Here is a 17875-nt window from a genome sequence, read left to right as displayed (position 1 = left end):
GTTTCTGCCTATTTGCTTGCATCAGCAGAGGGATGGGGCATTCTGTTAATTTCTCAATCTCCTGGGTGAGAGAAAATGGGGCAGTGTTGCTACGTGTACACAGGTACCATTTCATCATGTTTTTGTTAATTGAAACATGAAAGGTTCAGAGTTGATGCTGAGTGTGTTAGAGCTGCTGCCTCCCACCAACCCCTTGCACATTCAGTAAAACTGCACCGGGATACTGAAGGAAACAGGTTTGAATTCTGAATAATAATAATAATTTATTATTTATACCCCACCCATCTGACTGGGTTTCCCCAGCCACTCTGGGTGGCTTCCAACAGAATATTAAAATACAATAATCTATTAAACATTAAAAGCTTCCCTAAACAGGGCTGCCTTCAGATGTCTTCTAAAAGTCAGATAGTTGTTTTTCTCTTTGACATCTGATGGGAGGGCATTCCACAGGGCCCTCTGCCTGGTTCCCTGTAGCTTTGCTTCTCGTAGTGAGGGAACCGCCAGAAGGCCCTCGGAGATGGACCTCAGCGTCCGGGCAGAATGATGGGGGTGGAGACGCTCTTTCAGATATACTGGACCGAGGCTGCTTAGGGCTTTAAAGGTCAGCACCAACACTTTGAATTGTGCTCAGAAACGTCCTTGGAGCCAGTGTAGGTCTTTCAAGACCGGTGTTATGTGGTCTTGGCGGCCGCTCCCAGTCACCAGTCTAGCTGCCGCATTCTGGATTAGTTGTAGTTTCCAGGTCATGAGAGAGGAGGGAGGTAAACAGTCCTGCTTGTGGGCATCCCATGGGCATCTGGTTGGCCACTGTGAGAACAGGGTGTTGGAGTAAATGTACCTACGCCCCCATCCTCCTTCCTGCTGAGTTCCACTAGAGCAGGCACGTCCAACTCCCAAGAGACTGCGATCTACTCCCAGAATAAAAAAGCAGTGATCTACCCATTATCATTGGAGGAAGGAGGAGTTTGCGTGGGGTGGGTGGATTGCCCAGAGTTGTTGAGCCCAGAGTTGTTTGTTGAGCTTTTTGGGGGGTAGGGTTGCCCAGAGCTCTTCAGCTTTTACTTGTTAACTTTTGGTAAACTTTATTTAATCCCAAAATCGATAAGGCTCCCACGACCTACCAGGATCAGCCAGGGATCTACCGGTAGATCGCCATCTACTGGTTGGGCATGCCTGTACTAGGGCAACATTGCGACTTAAGGAGGGAACTTCCAGCCAATACCACTCCCTGGACTGTTTGCTAACATGAAGGCCGGTAGGCAGGGTGCTGGCTGAGGGCAGACTTCAGTTGGTAGGGCAATGCCCCATTTGCCTTAATGGACCAGCCTCCCCTGTCAAAGCCATGCCCTAAAATTAGCCTTTGCACTGGTCGATTTCCATAAGGTTTTGAATTTGGCTTCGCCTTCCTGCCCTCTCCATTTTCCATAACTATCCTCTTGTGCAACAGGCATAAATCAGGGTTAAAAAAAAGAGAGTAAATGATTATTTTTCCATGTGGGATCCTGTTTATTTCTTCAGTTAAAGCATCTGGCGAGCAGAGAGCCTGTTTAGTCAGCATGCACTCCTCTAGAAACTTTTATATATTATTATTAATAAATTTTTGCGTGTTTGATTTTCAGGTCCTGGGACCCAAGCCCACCCTGCCAGCAGGCACTACTGATGACGGTGCAGCTGACGCAACCAACCGAAGGCTGGCTAAGCTGTACAAGGTATAACAAGATCCAGATGCCCAGTGAGCCAGTGGGAGGGAGCCCTATGAAACAGTGGAGAGAGACAGCGCTCAAAGCAGTATTTGGGGGTGTTTTTTTTATCTCCCAGGGAGAACAAAGAGCTGTTTTAGCTTTGCCTGTCAATGATTGGCTTTGGCTAGAGTGCATGGCGGGAACAGTGTCAATGCCATGAATGCCAACCCACCCAATAAGCTGAACTTACATTTTATTTTATTTTTTCGTTTTGCATTTGCAATAGAAACCTGTCCAATGGAGTACTGTATAACCAAAAATATTAAGATATGTGGAACCTGCAGCAAAATGTTGCAGAATATCCCCATCCCCTAACAGAAGTGTTGGGGTGTGTGAGAGAGTTTATACTGTGCCATTTAGTTGCTTAGGGTTCCAGACAGCTGGACGTGCATTCTTCCAGGAGACTAGAAGGCCACATTTACACCGTACGTTTAAAGCACTATCACTTTTAACAGTCATTGCTCCCCACAATGAATCCTGGGAAATGTAGTTTGTTCAGGGTGCTGAGAGCTAAATGTACTTAAGCTTTGTTTTAATCAGGGTTGGCTGACTGGGGTTAAGCCAACACATTTGTGGAGGAGGAGATTTGAGCCGTGAAAAGGAGAGAAGTGGCAGTATTTGTGAGAGAGAACAGTGGAGATGAAATGTGGTAGCTGGTTGGAGGGCCCCTTCAGACTGCTTTTGGGTTTTTTTAGTGGGTGGATGTCTTCTGCAACATGTCATTAATGGAATAATCAAACTGAATTTCAATCAGAGTAGACCCATTTCAATTAACGGACCTAAGTTAGTCATGCCCATTAATTATGGTTGGTCTGCTCTGAGTAGGACTAATGCTGGACACACCCCAAGAATAACAATCTGTTCTGCTGTACTGTTACAGGTATCCAATGGCGCAGGGAATATGGCGGTCTCTCTGGTGGCTGATGAGAATCCATTCTCTCAATCAGCCCTGAGCTCGGATGATTGCTTCATTCTTGACCATGGCACTGATGGCAAAATCTTTGTCTGGAAAGGTAAAAGGAGAGAGATATACAAAAGCCATATGGCTGACACAGGCCATGTTCACACCACACACTTAAAAATCCTTTAAACTGTTGTGGCTTCCCAAAGAGTGTTGGGAGCGGTAGTTTGTTAAGAGCTGTTAGGTGACCCCTATTCTCCTCAGAGAGCTACAATTCCCAGAGTTTGTTTAAGAACCAACTCCTCTTCCCAGGAATTGTAGCTCTCTGAGGAGAATAGGTGTTGTCTAACAACTCTCAACACCCTTAACAAACAGCAGCTGCTTTGAGGGGAGACCATGAATATTTAAAGTGCCATCATTGTGCTTTAAATGTATGGTCTCTGTGTGCGCTAGTGAAATACATGCGGCTGGGGAATCAGGGGTGGGTTCTCAAGTTCTATGGAGGGTGTGCCTTATTGTTTTGTTGTAGGGGGTTTGAATTTTCTAAAGGAGTTGATAGGCTATGTGTTAGGAGTTGATAGGTTATGTGTTAAATACACATAAACACACACTGTAAACAAAAGAATGAGTATACAACAGATTTGGGGAACCTGTGGCCTTCCAGATGTCATTGATCTCCAGCTCCCATCAGTCTCAGTGGGCATGGCTGATGGAGGTTGGAGTCAAACATCTCGAGGGCCAAAAGTTCCTGGTGTACCAAGAAGCACACCACCTGATAATATTACTTTATGCACTTCTCTAACTTGATGTTACATTGAGGGATTGTGGAGGGTCCTGTTTGTTTGTTTGTTTATTTGTTCAATTTATAAAAAAAATTATCCCACTTTTCTTTTTGAAGAAACTCATACTAAATGCCATTTTTGGCAGCAAATTTAAATGTATTGTCACATCTAACTTTAGGGGAGAAATTGGTGAGGGTGTGTGGAACAGCATAAGGGCTTGCCACTAGACAAGATTTGAAGGTATAATTAAAAGATGGCAAATAGTTATTTCATTTGTTGCTTATAAATTTTCCCACTATGCTGTGTGTGCATGCACACACATATTTTTTGCTGCAGGCCTCAAAATGTCTTCATGTATTTAAATTTTATCAATAATAATAATAATAATAATAATTTATGATTTATACCCCGTCCATCTGGCTGGGCCTCCCCAGCCACTCAGGGTGGCTTCCAACAAAAGATTTAAAATACATTAAAACATCAGTCGTTAAAACCTTCCCTAAACAGGGCTGCCTTAAGATGTCTTCTAAACGTCAGATAGTTGTTTATTTCTTTGACATCAGAAATACATTCTGTCTCCTATGATTGATTTTTTTTGCCTCAGAAATATGTTCTGTCTCACATACTTGAATTTGTGCCTGAAGCACAAAATGTCCACTTGAAGGACTTCTAAGACCCTTCCCCTTTAAAAATCACTCCATCTGGTAGCAAATTTTATATTCTCTTTTAATATATCTATCTTCACTCACTCCTGTTGCTAACTTGAAGGTAAAAATGCCAATGCTGAGGAAAGGAAGGCTGCCTTGAAAACCGCCGCAGAATTCATCACCAAGATGGGTTATCCCCGACACACACAGGTGAGGATACAAGAAAAGTTATCCATAGACTTCCTTCTGTTACAGCAGGGATGAGGAACCTGTGGTCCTACAGGTGTTGTTGGATTTCAGCTCCCATAAGCTCCAATAGCCAGGGCTGGCTCACCCTTGAGGTGGGGTGAAGCAACTGCCTCAGGCAGCAGAAGCCCCTGAGGTGGAACTCCTACAGGCACCCCATTCGCTGCCGCCCCAGTCAGTGGCGGAGAAGTGACACCAGCAGCAGTGCCAATTTCCAGTGATATCTCACAAGATCTTACTAAAATCTCATGAGATCTCAAAGAGTGCGAGTCATCTAACAGGATTTTGACAAAATCTTGTGAGATTGTGATGGAAATCAGCAGTGGAAGTGGCACAGAGGCAGCGCTGGGGGGGCACAACAGCAGTGCCAGCAGAAGAGGTGATGGGGCACATGATACAGCAGAGCAGCGTGGCACTTTCCATTTTACCTCAAGTGACAAAATGGGACACACCATCCCCGCCAATAGTCAGCATAGTCAGTGGGCAGAGATGCTGGGAGTTGTAGTTCCACAGCATCTGGAGGGCCACCAGTTCCCCACCCAAGTTAAGGAATGAGGTTAGGATGCATGGAAGGTAAGTGGAGAAAAGAGATGTTGCAGAAAACACACAAGGTTCAATTCAAAGCAGTATGTGGGAGGGCTGAAATGGGATGGTTGGCTCTCAAACCATGCTTAGGGAAGGTTTGTTGAGTTTTGGTTAATTTCTTCAGTTGACAAATCATGGATTGTGACTGTCCAGTAAGCCAGAATGTGAAACTATGGTTTGAATTTGACTTTCAGTAGCTTTTACGCTAACCCTGGTTTGCGGTGATGTTTACATTGTCATAGTTCGATCACCACATAGATTGCTGGTAAGTAAAGGGAGTGAAGTTAAGAACCTAAGGATTGAGACGACAGAATACAAAAGAAGGCTAGCAGGGTTAAACCATGGTTTGCTTTGGGTACATCTGGAACCTCAAACAACGGTTTGCCATGCTGTCTAAATTGAGCCAATATGGCTCAATAGCTAGAGAACTGCACTGAGGCCTAGTGTCAAGAATAAATTGTGATGATAAAGCTTTTTTATATAAAAAAAAGAACACTAAATAAATACAATTCTGTCCCAGTTTGGCTTCAGCTGAGACCATTCCATCTCAGGATAATTTCTTTGTTTCAGATCCAAGTCCTTCCAGACGGTGGCGAGACTCCTCTCTTCAAGCAATTCTTCAAGAATTGGCGTGACAGGGACCAGACAGAGGGCATGGGTGTGGGCTACATCAATTCTCACGTGGCCAAGATTGAGAACATTCCTTTCGATGCTGCCACACTACACACCTCCCCAACAATGGCAGCCCAGCATGGCATGGAAGATGATGGCACTGGAAACAAACAGGTAAGTGGGGGAGAGGGTAGTTATGCAAAATCGTCACTCTATTAGGCAAAAGGATCTGTCCAGCATTTGGCAGCTCAGGACTCTGAGCAAGAAAGACAAAAGCTGAGTGTGTATTGTACTGCAGTCAGTGAGTACAACAGGAGTAATTATTGTTATGATTTGGGGGGTCAGTGTGAATGATACCTTAGGTCCCTTCCAGATCTGTGATGTTGTGTATGTGGGGTAGAATACATATGTTAAGTTAATGGCTTTGGCTGGTCAGTTAAGTGCTGTGAAGTCTTGAAGAGGATGCCATAGAGATAAACGGGTTGGCCTTTTCCCGCCTCACCTGGCTGGAGGCCATGGTCATCCTAGGAGGAAGAAGAAACTGACCAAGGAAGGCTGTCTTAAGTGACGAGTTGTGTGAGTGAGTTTTGGCTAATGTTGGAAGTGGAGACAGAGAGCAATGTTTTGCTCTGTGCTGAACCTAAGCTGTGACTGGGGGCTTCGCTGGAAACCTAACAGGTAATCGAGATCTGTTGGGTTGTTAAGTCTGTGGGCCCTTCATCCTGTGCTCAGGTTGTGTATATGTGTAAATATAGCCACCTATCCTAAAGATGTCTCCATTGGCCTCTCCTGTGGCTGATCTCCACCCACTGCAATTCCTAGACATGCTGTCTTCAGTGGTAGCTTGAGTCCTTTGGGACTGGGAGGACAGAAGGCAGGGAGCCCCACACTAGGTGGCGCCAGAGCCAGTGATAGGCAGAGCCTCCTCATTCGAGTATTGCCTTCATCATCCTCCCTGCTAAGTTCTACAAGGGCAGCACTGGAACTAAGGACAAGGAAGCAGGAAGCAGGGCCACCCTCTGGACTAGTAAGTTGAAAGCCGGGCAGGTGGAGGCTGGCTGAGAGCAGACTGTGGCTGGTGGGGCACTGTCCCATTTGCCCTAATGGACCAGCCTTGATCCTGGAGGCAGATCACTGCCATTTCTTTTAAGTAGCCACCAATAGCCTTTTTTCTCCCTTAATCTGCCTCATCTCCTTTTAAAGCCATGAGTTTGCCATTTGAACCATCCATCAAAGTTGGCAACTTTCAAAGCATTAGAGGACTTAAGTCATATCCACAGCATACATTAAAAGCATAAAGAATCCCGGAAACCATAGTTAGTATCTCTGCGAGGAGTAAACTACAGTTCCCAAGGTTATTTTGTGATGGGGGAAACCATGACTGTTGAAATTGCTATAAATGCACTTCAAATGTGTGGTGCAAATACACCTGTCCATACACCTGTCTCTCGCTTTCTCTACTCCTTTCACTTGCATAATCTGTATGTCTTCATTTATTATTTCAAGAAGCTGGAACTCATTCCACCAATGGTCTGCTGTTTGCCATTTATCTGATTTGGATGCCATTTCTCTTCTCCCCCCCCCCCTCAGATCTGGAGAATAGAAGGTTCTGCCAAAGTCCCAGTGAGTCCCTCAAATTACGGACAATTCTATGGTGGGGACAGCTATATCATCCTGTATGATTACAGACATGGTGGGAAACAAGGCAAGATCATCTACACTTGGTATGATAACTTTTTTTCTTATTAGTATTTTTATTAGTATTTTTTTAAAAAAATTAAGACAACTTTTGCCCTCAGATGTTGCTGAACTACAACTCCCATCAGCCACAGCAAGCATGGCCGATGTCCAAGGTTGATGGGAGTTATAGCTCAGTAACATCTGGAGGACTAAAGCTTCCCCACACCTGATTTAAGGTTTTCTAAGTCATAACAATACGGGACGCGGATGGCGCTGTGGGTTAAACCACAGAGCCTAGGACTTGCCGATCAGAAGGTCAGCGGTTCGAATCCCCGCGATGGGATGAGCTCCCGTTGCTCAGTCCCTGCTCCTGCCAACCTAGCAGTTCGAAAGCACACCGAAGTGCAAGTAGATAAATAGGTACCACTCCAGCGGGAAGGTAAACGGCATTTCCGTGCGCTGCTCTGGTTCACCAGAAGCGGCTTAGTTATGCTGGCCACATGACCCAAAAGCAGTATGCTGGCTCCCTCAGCCAATAAAGTATGATAAGCGCTGCAACCCCAGAGTCGGTCACAACTGGACCTAATGGTCAGGGGTCCCATTACCTTTACCTAACTCATAACAATGTAAGAAGAGCCTGCAGGATCAAGTCAAAGCCCATCTGGTCCAGCATCCTGTTCTCACAAATGGCCAACCAGGTGCCCCAGCAGGAAACCTGCAAGCAAGACCTGAGCACAAAAATCCTCTCTCCTTCTTCAGCTTCCAGAAACCAGTATTCAGAAGCACATAACCTCTGCCCATGGAGGCACAAAATAACCATCATGGCTAGTAGCCATTGATAGACTTATCCCACATCATTTTTAAAAGCCATCCAAGTTGATAGCCATCACTGTGGGAACAAGTTCCACAGCTGAACTTTCATTGTGCAGAGAAGTACTTTCTTTTATATTTCCAGAAACTTCCAACATTAAGCTTCATTGGATGTTCACAAGTTTCTGGTGTTTTGAGAGAGGGAGAAAAACTTTATTTTATATAACGTTTATTGTGTCACTGCTTACTCCCCTTACTCTCTAAACTAAAAAGCTCCGAACTGGTTTCCAACAAATGTTTCCAAAGCGGTGTAAAAGAGGAATATAAAAAAAACCCTACATATATAGCAAAAACAAATAAATGTATACATAACCTTAACAAAAAGTTGTTGAAAGCATCAAATTACACAAATAGTGTTTAAATTATAAAATGACCAAGTCGCTTTCAGAAAAAGCCATTTTTAAACGGTAATTTTTTAATCCTCAACTAAAAGCAAAAATGCTAGGTGGTTGTCCGTTCGATTCAGAGCTGGTTCTATAGAGCCAGAGCCACAGTGCTAAAGGACCGATTTCTAGATCCACATCCACACCATAATTATAGAGTACCACTTGAATAGCCATGACTTTCCCCAAAGAGTTCTGAGAACTGTTGTTCTTTAAGGGTACTGAGAGTTGTTAGAAGACGTCTATTCCCTTCACAGAGCTACAAGAGCTGCATGCAATCCCCAAAGGATTACCCCTTGAGAGGAAAAAGGTTCCCCAATTATGCTGTGTACACTCATATTTTTGCCCTTTGTTTTTTCAGGCAGGGCGCTGATTCCACCCAAGATGAAGTCGCAACCTCTGCTTTCCTTACTGTCCAACTGGATGAGGAGCTGGGAGGCACTGCAGTGCAGGTATTGCCATCTGGGCCAGCCCATGTGGCTTAACTAAAGATGGGTTCAGTTAGATTGAGCCGAAATAAGGGGACAAGAAACGAAACAGATCTGTTAATTGGCAGAGCTGTAGCATGCTCCGAGAGATGATGAGACTATGCACCTGTGATCATTCAGGTTTTAAGACTACAGGACTACTTTTAAGACTGCTTTCATGCTGTGCAAAGTACACATATGTGAAAAAATCCAGAACTTTTAATTGGAGCAAATGAGAGTGCTAACAATATAAAATGAAAGGTTGCCATACATCTGGAATTTATTGGACATACCTGGAATATCACAGATGGAAGCAGTGTCCAGGCGAAAATCGGCCAAATGTCCGGGAAAATCCAGACGTATGGCAACCCATGTTGGAGGTGTCATTTTTGCCGATTTTTCTTAAAAGTAGCTAAAAGCTAAAGGTTTTGTGTCTGATTTTTCACTTTTTGAAATATGGCAACCCTATAAGATGAAACCTGAATGTTGAGCAGATATTTCAATAAAATTTGTCTGCCCAGATCAGGAAAATGGACAATAATTAAATTATATGGCAAAAGTGTTTAGAGAGATCACAAGAAACAGAAAAGAGATGGGGGTCCTCTAGAACAGTGGTTTTTTTGTGGGTGTATTATGCAATATATAATTGACACAAAGAAAGTGGATAAGTGGTGGATTTATACTGGACCGTCCTTACATTGTTCCACTTTTTCAGTTATTTTTCAGTGCTTCCCCAAGGTTTCCACATTATCATCTGGAGGGGCACTGTTGTGCAACAAAAGCAGGAGAAAAAATAAACCAGAATATTTGTGGTATAAAAAGTTACAAGATTCCCACATAAAGTTATGGGGCACACACTGATTAAATGAATCAGTATGTCTGCCCCGAAAGCTTCACAGGTGCAAATAGCACTGAAAGCGAAGTCACGTCTAACTCCCCAGATACCATCGCAAGCACAAATAAACATGAATGCACAATCAGGAGAGTGTCTGCAGGGCCCTTAATGTCCAGTTAGCTGGCTGTTTGGTTAAATGGCAGATGATTTGCTAGCTTTTAACTCCTCCTGCTGATTCACTGCCCTCAATAGTTTTGTATGCTCCGTGGATCCTCTGGTCTGTTTCCATGGTAGCTGCACATCGCAGGCATTCTGATGGGAGGTTGATGCATGACAGAGCTTGAGCCCTCAGGTGTTTTCTTCCTCTGTGGAGTGACCATGGCCTCTTTTGTGACAGAAACGAGTGGTCCAGGGCAAAGAACCGCCTCACCTCATGAGCTTGTTCGGTGGGAAACCTCTGATCGTGTACCAAGGTGGCACCTCCAGAGAGGGAGGTCAGACAAGTCCTGCATCCACAAGGCTCTTCCAAGTCCGGTCTAGCACATCTGGCACTACCAGAGCTGTGGAGGTAAGTGACCTGTTGATACCTGTTGATCATGGACAGGCTTCATAGCAAGGCCTTACTTTTGGGGCCTTCTCATGGTCGGTTGTTCTTTTGTCACCAGCTGCTTTCTTAACTAGTGTTGCTGTCAAATCTATCTGAAATAAAATTTGGGGTTCCATTGATGTGGAATCCTGTTCCAAAGCAGGCAGCCACCTAAATCCAAGCTGCTGTTCTTGGAACAGGTGTGTGTTCAGCCCGGGAAAACTGGTTTACACTATTTGCAATCTGAGCAAAATAAGAATGCACAAGAGCTGTTGCTCACAAAAGACTACAAAATCATTGCAGTGTGATTTCTGTGCAATTAAAAAAAATTGTGAAGAATATACATGGTTTTTAATTGGAGCGAATAGCAGTGCTGACAAGATGGAGTTTGAAAAATGAGCATGCAGCCTTGGGTTTCTGCTGGAAAAATGAACCACAGTGACTTCCATTTTTGGGATACTTAACACACCATGCCCAAATGTTCAGCTTTAATTTCTCAAAGCTAAGTCTATTTTACTTGTGGAAATATAAGGAAGAGCATTCATGCGTTATATTCCCTATGGCTAAATTATTACAATGGAATTTTGTGACTACCTTCACTTACGTTCTGGAATACAGTCGTACCTGGGTTAAATATGCTTCAGGTTGAGTGCTTTTGGGTTGCGCTCCGCAGCAACCTGGAAGTAACGGAGTGCGTTACTTCCGGGTTTCACCGCTCGTGCATGCGCAGACGGTCAAAATGACGTCATGCGTGGAAGCGGCAAATCACAACCCGCAGACACGGGTTGCATTCGCTTCAGGATGCGAACGGGGATCTGGAATGGATCCTATTCGTATCCAGAGGTACCACTGTAATTCCACTCTCACATCCCAAACCTCCTGTCACTCCTAATTCCCGGTTGCCCAATGTTCCTCAGGGAGTCAGTGTTTTGTTTTTCCAAATGGCCTCTGCCTTGTTGAAAAGGAAAGTCCAATTGGCACCTGTAAGTTCTGTAATGTTGGGGAAGCCACTGGGTGGCTAAAAAGTGTCTGTGCTGGCAGCCCTGATGGCAGGCTTACATTTGTCCCTTCACAGGTGGATGCGGCTGCTAAGGAGCTCAATTCCAACGATGCCTTTGTGTTGAAAACCCCCTCTGCTGCTTACCTGTGGGTTGGCAAAGGAGCCAGCGAGGCCGAGAAGTCGGGGGCCAGAGAGCTACTGAAGGTCTTGGGAGCGCGTGCAACTGAGGTTGCTGAAGGCGGAGAACCAGGTTTGAAGTGTGGACCATCCACACATCAGAATGCTTTATTAGTTGTTCTGTGATGCTTTCCCTAATGTCATAGCTGTCAACTTTTCCCTTTTTTTAAGGGAAATTCCCTTATTCCGAATAGGATTCCTCGCAAGAAAAGGGAGAAATTGACAGCTATGCCTAATGTTACAGCATTATTGCTCTTTGGAGGGCCATTCTTGTGCTACAATGCAACAAAAATGCAGCCAAAAACTACCTGGGAATACTTGTGGTAGGAAAAAATGAATCAGGATTTTTGCAGGAGGTTATGGGTGTGCATCAACTGGAAACAAAGCAGCATGTTCACCCCTAAAGTCTTGCAGGTGTAAACAGTCCTGAAAGCAGGATTGTGTATCACTGTCCTAGTACCATCACCCCACATGGACTTTGGTGTGTTTTTAATGTTTTTTACTGATAATTTTAATTGTTTTTATTTATATATATATTTTAAAAAATGACATGCAACCTGCTTAAGAGGTTTTGCTGCAATCGAATGATATATACATTTTGTTAAATAAAAATAGATAGACCATGAACACCAATCATCATGAAAGAAGAATAAAACAGACATGGGGACAGGCCATAGTTCTGATTAAAGGCACTGGGGTTTGCATGGTTCATTTCAGGTCCTAAATCTATCACTGCACTGTCTCAAAGCCAGAGGCAGCCACTTTCTTCCTGACGATGATGGCAAACCTGTATGTTTGGTTCCTTCCTGTCTTGCAGCTGGTTTCTGGGAAGCACTTGGTGGAAGAGCTGCCTATCGCACCTCCCCACGGCTAAAGGACAAGAAGATGGACGTTCACCCACCTAGACTGTTTGCCTGCACCAACAAGAGTGGGCGCTTTACTGTGAGTACCTCATGCATTCAGGGCATTGCTGAGAACTTAGACCACCTTCAGGCTGTCAGCATTTTTCAGGAGAGATGCAGGCAGATACCAAGACATTTTGGTTTGTGCAATTACAGTGGATTAAAATGCACTGGTTTGTAGCCAGCTAAACTTATTGAAACTAATGGACCGAAGTTAATCATGTTCATTAATTCTAATGAGTCTGTTCTTAGTAGGACTAACATCGGATGAACCCCTTGTCACCCTAGCACAACAAATCCACTTCTTAAAAAACCCCAAGACTGTTTCTGGTTAGGAAAGAAATCGGAAAATGCACAGAAAAAGTGTGGGATGAATGTCTACACACACACACACACACACAAATATGGACAAATGCTTATTGTTGCATATCTTCCCCACACATAAATCTCAGCAAACACTTAATGAAGACTAGATGTAGTCTAACCTCCGCACAAGCAAATCAGGATGAGTGCTCAATGAACTGGTTGCACATATAGTCTAATATTGTACTGCATTGAGGAATCAAAACCAAAGGAAGGTTTTGGAGGACAGTGGCAATGGCTAGTACAGTGTCAAGGGCTGCTGAGTCTCTGAAGGTGTGCTTAAGCCAGCGAGGGAGAACCTGTGGCCCTCCAGCTGGTAGTCGACTACAAATTCCGTCATCCTGGACAATTGACCATGTGGTCTGGGGCTGATGGGAGCTGTATTCTAACCACGCCTATAGGGCCTCACCCTCCCCATCCTTAGCTTAAGATAACCCAGTCTCATACCTGCTTGGCAGACAGGTGTGTGGCACCTTGTTGTGTTTGCTCAGTGATGAGGGAAAGTTACTCTGCACATGTCCCCTTTCCTAGGAGCCAATCCGCAGTCTCCTTTGCGATGACTTAGGCCAATCAGGGTGAAAGGAGGTGGGTCAGCCTCTGAGGATTGGCTCCCTAGGGTCACTCTGAAGTAGGCTCCTGGGAAGAACACTGTGCAGGACAAATCTAAGCATTTAGGAACACCAGCAACACAAGGTGCTTCAGTTTCAAGAGAATGGTGTTCAGGTTCTGTTACGTACAATGGAGCTTCAGGGACAGTGCAAGCCTCTTTGTGCAAGCTTCGGTTGTTTGTCCCCTTTAACATATCACCCTCTTAAATATTTGGTTTAGATTGAAGAAGTACCTGGAGAGCTGACCCAAGAGGATTTGGCCACAGATGATGTGATGCTCTTGGACACCTGGGACCAGGTATGTTACTATCTCTTCACTAGCAATCAGTTCTTTTTGTGCTCCATATCAAGGAGACAAGTGTGGAACAAGGGAAATTCAAAATAGAGTCACATTCAGTGATGCACCGTGAGAGCCAGTGTGGTGTAGTGGTTAGAGTGTTTGAATAGGATCTGGGAGATCAAGATTCAAATCCCTACTCAACCAGAAAGCCCACTGGGTAACCTTGAGTCGGGCACAGCCCCTCAGCCTAACCTACCTCACAAGATTGTTGTGAGGATAAAAGGAAGAAGGGCAGAAGTATATGTGTCGCCTTAAGCTCTTTGGATAAGAAGGTGGGATATAAATTCAATAATAAGGATGGGAGGGAGAAAATTGATTCAGGTCACACTTGAAGGCAAACCTAGTTCACACTTTCTGAAACAACGCAAACTGAAACGCAACCATCCTTCGAAAGAGACATCACTTTGAATTTTGCAGCACAGGTTTCCAGCCAAGTTATGTGTACAAAAATGTATATACTGGGGTGAAGTGTGCCTGAAAATTAGTGAAAATAGCATACAATATTGGGGGGAACTACCTTGCAAAGATATGTATATTAGACAAAATTACATTAAAAGCAAACGTGTATATTAGGATAAACTTGTACTTAAATGCTGATGAGCTATCATGAGGACTTTAAAAATGCAGAGAGCAGAACAAGACAGGAAAAATGAGACCCCAAAACAGATTCAACCATCCCTAGTTATGCAATAAGCTTCTTTATACCAGCTGGTGGGAATCACAAGTGGGGGTACGACTGTTGTCATCAGTCAGGTTCATGGGCGTAACCAGGATTTTTGTTGAGGGGGTAGGACTATTTTTAGGGAGGGCTGTGATGCGATTGGTGAATTAGTTAAGTATTTTTATTTATTTACTTGATCTGGGGGCAGCTTTCCGCACCCCTCTGGCCACGCCTGTGGTCAAGTCCTGCTTGCACGCTTTCCAGGGCCATGTGGTTGGTCACACTGTGACAGTGCACATACGGATGTTAACATTTTTCATTACCTTTTTTTAAAAGGTCTTTGTTTGGGTTGGAAAAGACGCGAACGAGGTGGAGAAGACAGAGGCTCAAACATCAGGTAGGATGGGTATACACCTCTCATTTCTGGATTCATTTCTCACTGACCAATCAGGCCGTACACATCAGCACGTAGTAAAGCCACACTGAAATAAGCGCATGCAGAATGCGTTACCATGAGCTCTAATTCTCAAGAATTCCATAACAGTGGCCACATTCACACCCTTCATGTAAAGCACTTTGATACCACTTTAAACAGTTATGAGCTTCCCCCAAAGAATTATGGGAGCCCCATCGCCATTGGCCATGCTTGCTGGGGCTGATGGGAGTTGTAGTTCAGTAGCATCTAGAAGGCCAAAAATTCCCTACAGCCATCTGAAAATGAGCCTCAATCCATCATCTGGAGACCTCTTTGTTGTAGTCCCTCAAAATTACTATTCCATTTATTAGTCACATTTTTGCACTCAAGTGCCTCAAAGCAACATACACAGTGAAAAATAAAGCAGAGACATTAGAATTAGACACAGAGAAATGAAACAAGCCCCACCCACCACACTTAAAGGATGGTCACAACAAAGGCCACAGACACATCTAACTACCCTCACAATAAAAAAAAGGAGTTGTATACAACTTATGTTCTATTCAGAGTACACCCACTGAAATCAATGGATCCAAGCTAGCCATGTTAATTATCTACAGTGGTGTGTGTTGAATAGCACTAGCATTATATGCAGGCTCAGAAGCCTGGATAAATAAGAATGTTTTAGCTTGGCACCTAACAGACAGCAGTGGCACCAGGCATGCTTCCTAGGGAGCCACCACTCAAAAGTCTTTCTTATGTCATTACCCTCTGCACCACCCTCAGACATAGAAATGGATTCACAGGGTCCTTCCCCATGTCCTCATATATGCCAATAAAAGCTTATTGATCTCTCTTAGGGGATTGCCCCCTTAGGATCTCAGCAAGAAGCTCATTTTTCTCTTGTGTTCTCTTCTTTTCCTTCTTCACTTGCATCTTTACAGCCAGGAGATATATTGAGACCGACCCTGCCAATCGTGACAGGAGAACTCCCATCACACTCATCAGACAAGGGTTCGAACCCCCCACCTTCACTGGCTGGTTCCTTGGCTGGGAAGATGATTACTGGAGCACGGATCCTCTGGACAGGGCCATGGCCGAGCTGGCTGTGTAAAAGGAACAGCTTTTCTTTTTTAAATACATATATAAAAGTTTGGTGCCTTCACTGCCTCTAAAGAGCTACTCCTTTCCTCTACCACCAGCTGCAGAATTATGTCACTCTTTTTTAAAAATAATAATAATAATAATAAATAGCCTAAGTAGCTTTGCAGTACCTGAATCTCACCATGAACTGTACTGGCTTTTCTGCTGCTTTGAAAATGGTCTTTAATAAAGCTTATGAAGGTTTGTTGGTTTCAGATAAAACTTATTGAGAGACGCTGGGGACTATGTCTTCCAGGAATCATCCTAAGAACATATGTAGAGTCTGGCTGGATCGAGCCAGAAGTCCTGTTCTCACTGTGGTCAACCAGATCCCCCCTGGGGGAATCTGTGTAGGTGGTCATCACTACTGCTTGTGGTAGAGTGTTATAAGCCTCTTGCCGAAGTCCTCACCAACACAGGCAGGGTCGCAGGTGCTGCACAGTCCAAACAGACAGTCTTGGTCTAAAGGTTATCCAGAAACAACATCAGGAAGCAGTCCAAGGTCAATATCACATGGGGTTCTTCTAGCAACCACATGGGCCACATTCACACTGTGTATTTTAAGCACTACGATACCACTTTAAATAGTTATGGCTTCCCTCAAAGAATTGTGGCAGCTGTAGCTTCTCAAGAGTGCTGAGAGTTATTAGGAGACCCAGTATTCCCCTCGCAGAGCTTCAACTTCCAAAGTTCCCTGTGAAGAGGGATTGATTGCTAAACCACTCTGAATTATAGCTGTCTGAAGGTGAATAGGGGTCTTCTAGCAACTATCAACACCCTCATCAAACTTGCAGATGACACCAACTGGGAGGGGTAGCCAATGTCGCTAAAGACAGAATCAGAATTCAACAGATTGGAGAAGTTCTGCATATAGGCAGGAAGAACCAGATGCACAAATATAAAATAGGGGACACCTTGCTTGCCAGTAGTACATATGAAAAGGGGTCTTAGTAGACCACAAACTAACATGGGTCAACAGTATGATGCAGCAGCCCCCCACCAAAAAAAAAGCTATTCTAGGCTGCATCAAGAGAACTATGGTGTCCAGATCAAGGAATGTAATAGTCCTTCTCTATTCTGCCATCGTCAGACCACACCAAGAGTACCATGTCCAGTTCTGGGCACCAACATTTAAGAAAGATGTTGACAAGTTGTAACGTGTGCAGGTTGTCAAGTTGTAACGTGATCTAACTCTAGTTAGATCAGCAGGGCACCAGTTCCAAAGTGTGAGCAGCTACTGTCTGTAGAGCTACATCAGTGACATTGGAAGAAGCAATGAAGTCATTACTTGGTATTCTCAAACAAATTACGGAAGAAAAATGAATGCAACCAACATTCTCCTTGAAACATGAGAAGAAGTTCCACATGTCCACAACTGAAGAACTTGAAGATGTCATCAGAGATATTTGATGAGGGAGAAAACCTCTCCAAATGCCTCATTCCCTGAACACCGAAAACTGATACTTTAGTATTGTTGTTTTTCCAGTGCTCATAACTTTATTTCAGTGGCATGTATGTCTACGCTTGAACCAAGCCAAATCATTATGAATGCTCAGTAAACATCATGTTCAGTGGTAGAGCAACAGCTTTGCATGCAGAAGGTGCTGGGTTCAGCAGTAAATGGTCTGATACTGTAAAAAGCAGCTTCCCACATTCCTTTCTCCTATTTAATTCATCCTATTCTTTAGAACCACAGAATCGTTATGTTGAGGGGGAGGACATAACTTGGTGGCAGAGCACATGATTCCCAGCATCTCCAAGTAGGGCTAGGAGAAAGCCCTCTCTGAAACCCTTGGGAGTCTTTGCCAGTCAGTGCAGACTGTACAGAGCTACATGGATCAATGGTCTCATAAGGCTGTTTCCTATGTTCCTAAGTATCACTATGTTGGAGATGAGAGAAAGGGTGTAAGGATGGCAGATTGAGAATATA

General features: G+C 44.2%; 1 protein-coding gene across 2 annotated transcripts in view; it reads left to right on the top strand.

Annotated features, from left to right (window-relative positions):
* The window catches only part of GSN (gelsolin), a 58409-nt gene extending 42266 nt beyond the window's left edge, over nucleotides 1–16143 (top strand). For both annotated transcript variants that reach the window (XM_083597287.1, XM_083597286.1), the window contains exons 6-17: nucleotides 1620–1709; nucleotides 2623–2755; nucleotides 4194–4282; nucleotides 5474–5689; nucleotides 7106–7239; nucleotides 8810–8900; nucleotides 10148–10318; nucleotides 11412–11586; nucleotides 12331–12455; nucleotides 13607–13684; nucleotides 14724–14784; nucleotides 15747–16143. In XM_083597287.1, coding sequence (XP_083453413.1) covers nucleotides 1620–1709; nucleotides 2623–2755; nucleotides 4194–4282; nucleotides 5474–5689; nucleotides 7106–7239; nucleotides 8810–8900; nucleotides 10148–10318; nucleotides 11412–11586; nucleotides 12331–12455; nucleotides 13607–13684; nucleotides 14724–14784; nucleotides 15747–15916 — 1533 coding nt within the window. In that variant the 3' untranslated portion in view covers nucleotides 15917–16143. The remainder of the gene's footprint in view (nucleotides 1–1619; nucleotides 1710–2622; nucleotides 2756–4193; nucleotides 4283–5473; nucleotides 5690–7105; nucleotides 7240–8809; nucleotides 8901–10147; nucleotides 10319–11411; nucleotides 11587–12330; nucleotides 12456–13606; nucleotides 13685–14723; nucleotides 14785–15746) is intronic.
* Nucleotides 16144–17875: the final 1732 nt, after the last annotated feature.

This window comes from Podarcis filfolensis (assembly GCF_964270895.1).
Source record: "Podarcis filfolensis genome assembly, chromosome: Z".
Classification (NCBI taxonomy): Eukaryota; Metazoa; Chordata; class Lepidosauria; order Squamata; family Lacertidae; genus Podarcis; species Podarcis filfolensis.
This window is presented reverse-complemented; position numbering and strand designations above follow the sequence as displayed.